This window comes from Chlamydotis macqueenii, chromosome Z (genome assembly GCF_036417535.1).
Source record: "Chlamydotis macqueenii isolate bChlMac1 chromosome Z, bChlMac1.mat, whole genome shotgun sequence".
Lineage (NCBI taxonomy): Eukaryota > Metazoa > Chordata > Aves > Otidiformes > Otididae > Chlamydotis > Chlamydotis macqueenii.
Genome location: NC_141593.1, coordinates 73,452,182 through 73,462,662, shown reverse-complemented (window position 1 = coordinate 73,462,662; position 10,481 = coordinate 73,452,182). Strand labels below are relative to the sequence as shown.

The 10,481-nt window shown below is 44.3% G+C and overlaps 1 protein-coding gene across 1 annotated transcript; it reads left to right on the top strand.

The window, feature by feature from the left end:
• The first annotated feature begins 465 nt into the window (after positions 1-465).
• Positions 466-10,250, top strand: ALDOB (aldolase, fructose-bisphosphate B). The gene is made up of 9 exons (XM_010126104.2): positions 466-581; positions 6,725-6,846; positions 7,124-7,335; positions 7,853-7,907; positions 8,050-8,210; positions 8,447-8,530; positions 9,000-9,174; positions 9,330-9,529; positions 9,750-10,250. Exons 2-9 carry the CDS (start codon positions 6,735-6,737, stop codon positions 9,843-9,845), a joined length of 1,095 nt encoding a protein of 364 aa, XP_010124406.2. The 5' UTR covers positions 466-581; positions 6,725-6,734; the 3' UTR covers positions 9,846-10,250.
• The last annotated feature ends 231 nt before the right edge of the window (positions 10,251-10,481 follow it).

The window sequence follows — 10,481 nt, the reverse complement described above, 5'->3', positions numbered from 1 at the left end:
GTATATTTCTGTGCTAAATTTTCAAGTGAGGAAGATCACTGTAACACCTGTGAAGCCACTGAGATGACAGTAACTCGTGTTAGTTAAGGATCCGGTGCACTGCTTCTGCATTTTGTTTTCTACTCTTCCTTCCTGCACTGTGTAGTTTCCTAAGTTTCCAGATCTAACCTAAACTGAAGGTTATGCCCAAGATAACAAATAAACAGTTTCCATGGTTCCTCTTGTAGTTCTTTTCAGGCTGTTTTAGAAAGAGGAGGAATAATTTGAAATAACTGGAAAACGTGTCTGTTTAATCACATCATGAATGTTCTTATATATTCAGGGGAGGGGAAAGGGGAGGAACAGCAGGAGCGAGTGTAGGTCCCATTGGCTGTGGGTGGTTGTAGTCTGACAGCCAATGAGCAACCTCGAGCAATGACATCTCCCCAACCAGGCTGGGGAGGAGGGAGAATGAAGGAGTGGAGGAAAAAAAAAAAACTGTCAAGAATTTTATAAAAGTTAGTGATTAGAAGGACTGGGTCTCTTTGCCTGCAACCGCTTCACCAGAAGCTAGTAGCAGCAGAGGCACTGTCCACAAACAAGTAAGTATATTGTTTCATTTCTAAATTGTAAAGGTGTATATCAGCAGCTGAGACACAATGTGTTTATCTGAAGTGGGCTTGGGGAGTTGTTTTTGGGTTTGTTTTTATTTTTTTTTTGTTCCAGGAACAGCTTGCAAGAAATAAGCACTCAGCCTTTCTGCAGGGATCTTCCAGTGTAACCCCATTGCTGCTAACACTGGCTTTCTAACTTAGCTTAGTCACTCAGAACTCCTGGGGTATGTCAATCCTTAGTCTAAGGGGACTAGAGCAATAACATACCTGCATTGCTTTCTGCTGCTTTCTTTTGTATGTGTTTGCTTATGCTTGTGGAGTATATAAATTTATGTTCTGCAAGGAGAAGAGAGAATGACTGGAGAATGCAGCTGGTCCTGACAAACACCAATGCTGACAGAAGTGTAATGATGCATGTTTGTTGTGCCCTCCTGAAGTGTTGGTGCAGTAGCGTGGATAAGACTCTTGGGCAGGCAGGTGGACAGTAGTCTGCAGTGCAGGAAACTAAAAGCTTGCATTAGGCTGTAACCTTTCAAGTTGTGAAGAGCCAGCTTCAGGAAATCACTCAACTCAAATCCTCACTGAATCTGTGATCCTCCATCATTTTTTCAACAATTCCACGGGCCTGGCACCCAAAACTATTTAGCCCACCTGAAGCTTTCGCCACTGCTTCCCTCAGCCTCCCCTGCCAGCGTTACAAGACTTGAATTCTGGTGCAAGTCTGACAGCATTTTTTACCTTCTTGGAGGAGAGCCTAGCCCTGAGAGCGAAGCAGCTTCACTCTAAATGACCACACTTACTTCCAAGAAACCAGTTTCCTGTCACCTCAGCCATCCCTAGTCATCATGAGTGCTTCAGGAGTGCTCTGCACCAACTACAGAGGCCAGGTCCATGCGTACCTAACCTCCTTCCGTAATTGCTAGAGAGATGAAATGAGAGTACATTTGCTCAGGGCTTGAGTATAGCTCTGAGGCTAATGTGGGAATCAGGACAGGGAACTGCAGGTCTCACATACTCCCACCCACTTGAGACAGGATGTTGAAATGATGTCCCTAAACAAAGTATGAAAATGAAAAAAAAAACCTTGCTCTCACCCTCATAAAAAAAAAAAAAACAACCAGGCAATTTACCATCATATACACCCCAAAGGACCTATCATGATGGTGAAACTAGTATATTACTCAGAAACATTTGTTTCTTTTTCTAGGTGACAGAACTCTGAATATCTCTTTTTGTCCCATACCCTTGACACACTGTTTAGAACCCAGAAATGAAATATTTTGCTGTACTGAAACCTTCACTCCCACTGCAAAGATAAAGGAAGAAACATCCTGTTCTTCCCTCAGAGCTCCTTCACACATATAGAAGGCACTGCTTCCACTTTAACTCCCTAAAGGAAGTACTCACACAGTCATAGTGTAATTCAGGCTGAAAGGGACATTAGGAGGTGTGTAGTCCTCCTGCTCAAAGCAGGGTTAGACACAAGGTCAGACCAGGCTGCTCATGGTTTTATTCAGGTGAGTCTTGACAGCTTCAAAGGATGAAGACACCACAGCCTCTCTGGCAACTTGCTCCACTGCTTGGCTGTCCCAATAATGAAATAAATTCTTCATACAGTCTAAATCTTGCTAGTTTTCAGCTTATGCCTGTTGTCTCTCACTCTCCCGTCACATGCTGCTGTGAAAAGCCTGTCTCTATCTCCTTGATCACCGTTCTGTAGGTATTAGGGGTTTCTGAGAGGTGCCCCTGAAGCCGTCTCTGCTTGAGGCTGAACTAGACACAGCCCCGCAACCTCTTCCTCACAGAGCAAGTGCTTCAGCCCCCAGCCTTCTCAGTGGCATCTGCTCAACTCACTCCAGTTTGTCAATGTCTTTCCTGTACTGCAGGGGCCCAACAGTGGATGCAGCACCCAGATGTGAGCTAAAGAGTGCTGAGCAGAGGGGCATAATCCCTGTCATCCCCTGGCTCTCTGGGCTGGACTCCTGCTCAGACAGAATGCTGCTGGCCCTCGTTCAGCTTGCTGCCTGACAGGGCTCTGGGCCTTCTCCAAAGAGCTGTTTCCCCATCATGCTAGCCTTGGTGGGACCGCTGCCAGGGCTCTGCCTCCCAGGCAATGGCAGGGCATTTGTCCTGGCTGAACTTCATGGTGCTCCTGTTGGTCCCTTCCCATCCCCCATCCAGGCTCCTCTGGATGGCTGCGCAGCAATCAAGAGTATCAGCTAGTCCTGCCAGCTTGGTGTCGTCTGCAGGCTAGATAAGATTGTGCTCTGTCAGCAGGACAGGGCCAGGCTTGCCCAGCCGGTCACACCTATCAGTCTGCCCAACGTCCAAGTAACCAGACTTACTTAGAAATAGCTTTTTAATGGTGCTCCATAGAGAAGTGAGGCCAGTAAAGAGATTTACCGACTGTAATGAGAATATAAGGTGCGTAATTTGTTACATGTCTGTCTCTCCTAAGCATACAAGTGTAAATGAGTCAGGTTAACATTGTGCCTAAATAGGATGGGCTAAATTTTTTGATACTTTTCATTCTCCCTATCAATTTTATTTATCTATTTATATATGCAATTTTTGCTTCTTCTAACCTGCTTTTTGGAAGCAGAATCTCTCGTGTGCACAGCACGACTACATGGACATGTGGCTTGTATTGTTAACTGTCAGAGATGATGTGAAAGGGCTGTGTTTACTAGTAACTGAACAGGAAAAGCTACACGCATGGGATACAAACTGTATTTTGAGAGTTTGGTCCTGCACTTTTGGAACCAATTTTATAAAAGAAGGCAATGAAGAGACTCAAGAGAAACTTACAGGTTCTAATCCAATCTTTTCCCATCTGCAAACCAGTACTCAGGTGAGATTTTCTGTAAGATTAGAAGATGCCAGTCACTTCAGATGGTTGCAAAGAAAAGACATCAGTGAAGTATTAATATTTCTAAGATGACCTGAAGTGGAATGTAACAGTTTGCTCCTTCTGCTGTTCATCTTCCCTCTGCCCTTTGGTTCTCACTATTAATATTAACAGGATGCAGTGTTTGTGCTGATATCCATGAAGATATTTCCCCTGCAGTCCTCCATTATGGTAGCTGAGAAAAACCTGAGACTTCAGCTGTACAATATTTACTTTTACAACTGTGCTGTTCCCTTTTGCCCCGCCCCTCACCTCTTGCTAGTCACAGCCTGGGGGCTGAACAAAGAACTTTGTTTGCTTAAGGAGCTGCTGAAGTCTGACAAATGCTCAAGGCAGCCATAAAGCTGGGGGTTTTGTGCATTCTGTGCAGTTTTATTCTTTTGTTTTTTCTTCCACTTTCTAAAGCTGTTACCTAAGCAGTTACCACAAAGAGAATATATTGTATTCATACAATGTCAAATCAATGGGAAATCACTCGAGCTTGATACTAGCCCACAGCTTAAAATGGGTAAATAAAAACAAAACTTCCTGAAAAACTTCCTGACAACTCTTAGATACTGTTACTCAGAACACTATTCCTTTGAGGCTTTTCCTGCCTGAAAAAGTTGACAAATTAAACAAATAAAGCAGAACAATAAGGCAAATAGGCTTTGTTCTTGGAAGAATGCAATGAACTGTACAGCTTTGGCAGCCTAGGCACAACCATTTTTTCCTCAGGATCTGTAAGGTGACACATCTGCCTCTTTAAGGGGGGACATTAATGTTTCTGCAGGTGTGCTGGGAGCTTCCTCTTTAAAAGGCAGCTGTTTGAAATGTTACCGAAGTATAAGACTTCTCCACTCCTCTTTAAATGCTCAAAGCAGTACCTTACAGCAGAGACACCCTTTCTGAATCCAACAGGGAAGATCCTCAGAAATTATGCTCTTCATGAAGGAATCACAGAAAAATGAAGTCCTAAAACAAGGGTCCTTGAACACTCTGGATCTTAGAGCTATCATTAGCTTTACAACTGCTCTTTTGCACTCGTATCTTCACCATTTCAGTTAAAAACACCATGCATTTTATTCATCCTTGTAGCTCAGCAGGGTATCTGGGAACCACCCACCATGGCCTTACAGATAATTCTAGGGAGCTGGTGCTGTCTTCCAGTTCATCATTGTGGAACTACACTGTAGTGTTTCAGTCTCTCAGAGTACTCACTTGGACCAGCATTATTCACTGAAAACTCCTATTTCCATATTTTTGCAATTTGCTTTGCAGGCTCATTTTGAGTGGTAACTGTCTCTTTGTTACCTTTATGCAAACACTAGAAACAAACTAGATAGAACAGACATTAGTCTCATTGCTTACTGCATTGCTGGAAAGTATAACATAACCAGAGGGACTGGTGATCTTGTAATTCAGCTAGCTAGATTAAAAATTACCTGGATACACCTACTTATGCTGTAGCATACCTCCAAACTGCAATTCTGAAACCCCATTGCTGATTTAGCAATTCATTACCTTTGACCTTGGACATGATCATATTCTTGCTAGATCACAATTTTCCAGTCTTTTCCACAGAAACTGTGAACTACTGGAGTTCCTCATCATTTTGCATAGCAATTTATTTAACAGTGCTCTGGTTTTGACTGAAGTGCCTACAAGACAAACTATTGTTACAGTAATCGTAATAACCGACTGGTTTCCTGTTTCTAAGATACATATCAGATACAGAAAGCAGGTGAGGGATAGGAGGGTTACAAGTGAACTTAATTAGCTATGCAGCATAAACCATAGCTCTTCAAGTTCTTTTAGGTAGGGCAAACAGGATCAGAGGTGGGAGTGATGGAGTTGTGGTCATCACAGCAGAAGGATGTGCTGCTTCTGCAGGACCACAGGAAAGCATTTCAGCACTTGGCAAAGGAGGGAACCCTCTCATTCAATGCAGTCTTCGTCATGCAATCCTTCAAATTCCCTCTAAACCTAGGACTCACCATTGATAAATTGCATAGGATCAATTCTAGTCTGAGACACGGATTTATAGCTGTCACAGTAATGTGATAGCATTGTTGCCAGAAAATTTTGGCACCGTTTGGCAGGGTGCACAGAACTCCGTTGCCATCTGTCCTATCAGGAGTAGCAGCCAGACCCCTGATCCTTTCTCCTCACTACGCCCTTCAGCAGGGAGAGCAAGAAAAGGATTGCCTGGCAACATAATATCTGCGTGCAGGGAGACAGGATGGAGGACTTGGCTTTGTACACGCTTATATGAGGAGACAAATTTCCTGGCCATCTCTGGCACATGGTGAAATGGGAAATGGCACGTTCTCCCTTCCCTCTAAGGCTGAGTTTGGGAATAGAAAATGCAGACACTGCCCAGAGGCCTGCCCGTCTAGAAGATAACTTGTTATTGGAGATCTTTTGTATTGTTTTTAACAATTCATCTCGTGGATTTACCACTTGCTGATAAAACATTGGGTGTTGCTTTAGCTATAGTATATGATAAACAGAGGGATGAGTCTTTATGTCTCAGGCTCACAGGCTTATACGCTTAGGGAAGTAACTCGGACTATTCAGATTATCTGAGAAACTGTAACTTAATGCCATATAATAAAAAATTAAATGCTTGGTATCTGCAGCTAGTAAGCCTCTGCCACACCTGAAAAGAGAAATGTGTGGTGAATCCTTCTAAACCTCCAGGTCTTACACAGAGTAAGCAATGCACTACAGTTCTGAAAGCAGCCAGGAGGAGGAGAGAATTACAAAGCAAGGCAGGAGGTTGGGGATGGAAAGTCAACTAGACAAAGTAGCAAATACCGCCAACTCAAGCCAGGGAATGGGATAAGGGCATTTTCAGGAAAAGTGTAAAGCTGAGCAATGTGATAATTGGCATCTTCTGAATGGGACCAACGAGTTCTAAGTACTTTGCAAATAAGTTTGCAGAGTCTGCAGTTAGCATACTTGTTAGCTTGGTGCACATTTTTACAACAGACTGACCTTCCTTTAGTGTCTCAGCAAATCCATGTAAAATGCAGAGTATTTCCCACTTTGGTGTTGGAAGGATGTGTTAGGATGTGGCTCCTGCATTTCTCTCCGCTGGTTTTGCCAGAGACACCAAGCCAAGAAGAACTCAAACTGATTTCTGCACCGAGAGCCCTCCAGTACAAATACCTGAGTGTGTCTCTGGTTCAGTTCGTGTGTACAGTCTCCTCCGGCTTGTAACAGTAATTCTCTTTCACAGAAAAGTCAACATGACCCACCAATTCCCAGCGCTGTCTCCAGAGCAGAAGAAAGCTCTTTCAGACATTGCTCAGCGGATTGTGGCTTCAGGAAAAGGGATCTTAGCTGCAGATGAATCAGTGGGTGAGTTCTAGATACAATCAATTAGCGGTAACCAAGACCTTCTCTTAATTTTGCTTCATCTTTGAAATCAGTGGAGTAAATGAAAAACACTTAAAAACTGTTGACTGAGCAGGAACAACTCAGCCAGACAGGGCTGTCTCTATAGCAACAAAAGCTGACTAACTATGGATTGAGAAGGGAAGCTCTGAACCAAAGCCCTAGTTCATTACTACATACTGGGACCAGGAGGCTAGCCAAGCCTAACACTTCTCTCTCTAACCTTTGTCCACCTCGCTAGGTACCATGGGGAACAGGCTGCAGAGGATCAATGTGGAGAACACAGAGGAGAATCGCCGTGCTTTTCGAGAGATCCTCTTCTCTTCAGATGCTTCCATCAACCAGAGCATTGGGGGAGTGATCCTCTTCCATGAGACTCTCTATCAGAAAGATAGCAATGGAAAGCCATTTCCAGCTCTCATCAAAGAAAAAGGCATTGTGGTGGGAATAAAGGTGAGTATCTGTATGTCTGGCTGACAGCATACTCCAAACCCTGTTTCCAGGGAAAATTACATATGAGGCTGCATGCTGTCCTGCCAAACACTTTCTTCTCCTTTTTTTGTTCTTGGTTTTAAAATCACTAGAGGATTTCTACCACCATTCTCTACATTGCTTTTGTACAACTAACCAGGGGCACATTTGCATTTGATGGAGGAACTTTTCATCCACCAACTCCCATCTACTCACCATTCACCGTAATTAAATCCTTCCACGCAGTAACTTAAATCCAATCCTTTCCGCATCTAACAGAGCTCGTGATCCATTCCCTGCAGCTGTCTACACACTGCCCCTTTCTTTTTACCTCCTTCACTCCTTTTCCTCCCCTTTGCTCCAACCCTTCCCTCCTTTGCACCCTTACACACTTTACTCGCAGTCAGCCTGCAAAGACAGACTAGCCGTGGCTAAGAAGATAAGGATGAGACTGATCTCCATCTCTCTATAACCCTTTCTGTTTTTCTGGTCTCCACAGCTGGATAAAGGCACTGCACCCCTAGCAGGAACAAATGGAGAAACCACCATCCAAGGTAAGGAGCCTAAGCTATGACTGGTGCAGCAAAAGCCATGGGGTGACTCACCTGAGTTGCAGCCTTGGCTGGTGTCATGGTACTTTTCAGAGCTGTGTCCTGAAGAATTGCTCTCAGTGAAGCACTGTTCTTTCATGTGCAGGGCTGGATGGACTGGCTGAGCGCTGTGCCCAGTACAAGAAAGATGGTGCTGACTTTGGCAAGTGGCGCGCAGTGCTGAAGATCACCAGCACAACACCCTCTCAACTTGCCATCCAAGAGAATGCCAATGCATTGGCACGCTATGCCAGCATCTGCCAGCAGGTATCCAACCTCCAGCAACCCTTCCTGAGATGCTGTTGCTCCTTCTCACTGTTCCCTGTGATGACATGCTAGGTAACTCGAAAGGCAGATGTCTGTCAGGGTTTTGGGAAAGATGAGGAAGAAGGGCAGCGCAGCAAGAAGAAATACTAACAAAGTCAGGGCAGACAACAAGGACAGTTTTTCTTCCACAGTCCCAAAAACTTCTGGGAAAAAAACTTCTGTTTTTCTTTTCTTAGCATGGCTTGGTGCCCATTGTGGAGCCAGAAATCTTGCCTGACGGAGACCATGATCTCCAGCGTTGTCAGTATGTCACAGAAAAGGTAAGAGATTCCTGGCCCTCCCCTCCCCTTTACAAATCAGTATCTAATCTTATGCAGAGTGTGTTCACAGATCTCAAAGGTTTTTGACCAAGAAAGCACACATAACTGCATCATAAAAATGAGTTGCTCACAGTCAAATAATGAGTTAATAGCAAATGCCATAGTAGAATCCATTCTTTTGGATTTCTACTCAAACCACCAATATAAGCATTCTCAATCTCAAAAAGATGCATTGGGAGAAAAAACACCTCTCCTTCAGTACCTCAGTTTGCAGGGAGAAATCCAGTAAAAAGTGGTATTCTGGTCATGTCAAAAGCAGTGGTGTCTCTGGGGCTGCAACCTCTGTGATAAATTTCATGAGAAAGCAAAGTTCAATTTGATCTTCTTGCACTCTCAAGGAATAAGCTTCCTTTCCACAGGTTGAGGTGAAGATTTGTCAGAGATCTATATTCAGTCCTCCTGTTTGCAGGTTCTGGCTGCTGTCTACAAGGCCTTGAATGACCATCATGTGTACCTGGAAGGGACATTGCTGAAACCCAACATGGTGACGGCTGGGCATTCCTGCCCCAAGAAGTACACCCCTCAGGATGTAGCCGTAGCAACTGTCACTACTCTCCTCCGCACGGTTCCTGCTGCCGTTCCTGGTGATTCCCGGTCCATTCCTATGTATCAATTCACACTGTCGCTCTTGCTGGCCTTGCTCTTACATCTGACACGCTCCCTCCTCTGCCACATAAAGGTGAGGGATTGCGGTGGCTGGAGCACTCCATTTGTAAGCCATGAAACCTCTTTCTTGCAGGAATCTGCTTCCTGTCTGGAGGTCAGAGTGAAGAGGAGGCTTCTGTCAACCTGAACGCCATGAATCAGTCCCCCCTGCCTAAGCCTTGGAAACTGACCTTTTCATATGGGAGAGCCCTGCAAGCTTCTGCCCTGGCAGCGTGGGTGGGCAAAAGCGAGAACAAGAAGGCTGCACAGGAGGCCTTCTGCAAGCGGGCACAGGTACGAGGCTTCCCCGCCAGCACAGAGAGGAGCTGCTCACGATAAGGGGAGACATGTTGTCACCTTTGTAAGACTCCTTTTGTTCTTGCCCCTCCTGGTGCTTTGTGTTCACCAGGAACGTTACAATTTTTGCCTTGCTTGGTTACTCCAGCTATCTTTCTACATCTGTCTTTCTTGCTCCAAGCTAACTGGTTTCCCCTCCTTTTTGTTTCTTTTTCAGATTAACAGTTTGGCTTGCAGAGGACAGTATGCCGTGTCTGGGAAGACTGACGCAGCTGCCACACAGTCACTTTTCACTGCCAGCTACACCTACTGAAAGTGCAGGAACATTCTTTTGTTCCGACCGTCTTCACAAGGTGGAAGATGTTCAGAAATGAAAGAAAAACAAAGAAATCTAATTTCCCTTACCCTAAACAAAACTGGAGATAAAATGGATTAGCTTCCTCTTCACTCCCACAATTTACCATGGGGATATTCTTGTTTATTGTGGACATTACAAAGGGGAATTCTTTCTATACAACAAAAAAAACAAGTGCTAATGAATCATGAACCTGCTCTCTCTCTGTTTTAAACTTAGTCCCCAGAACAGTAGGCAGATTAAGTAGTTACCTAGCAATTCAAATAGATACCCTTGCCCATTACCACATTTTGCAGCCAAAATCCTGAATTACAAAACCTGACTGTCTTCAATCATGGGAATAAAACAGTAATTGAAAACTAATCGCTATCTCACAATTCTTTATTCTGTATAAACATTATAGTCTCTTCCACACATCTGTGGTTTTCAGCCTACGCAAAGATTAAATCACAAAGCGTTACTGCTGGTGGGCTTGGTAAACCCTGAGGAGATCAAAGGGAAACAATCCAGTAGTGATACAGCTGGAGATGTCAATCCTGCTGACTGAAGTCTGACAGACACTGAGAAAACCTGAGAGATGTATATGGCAAGCAG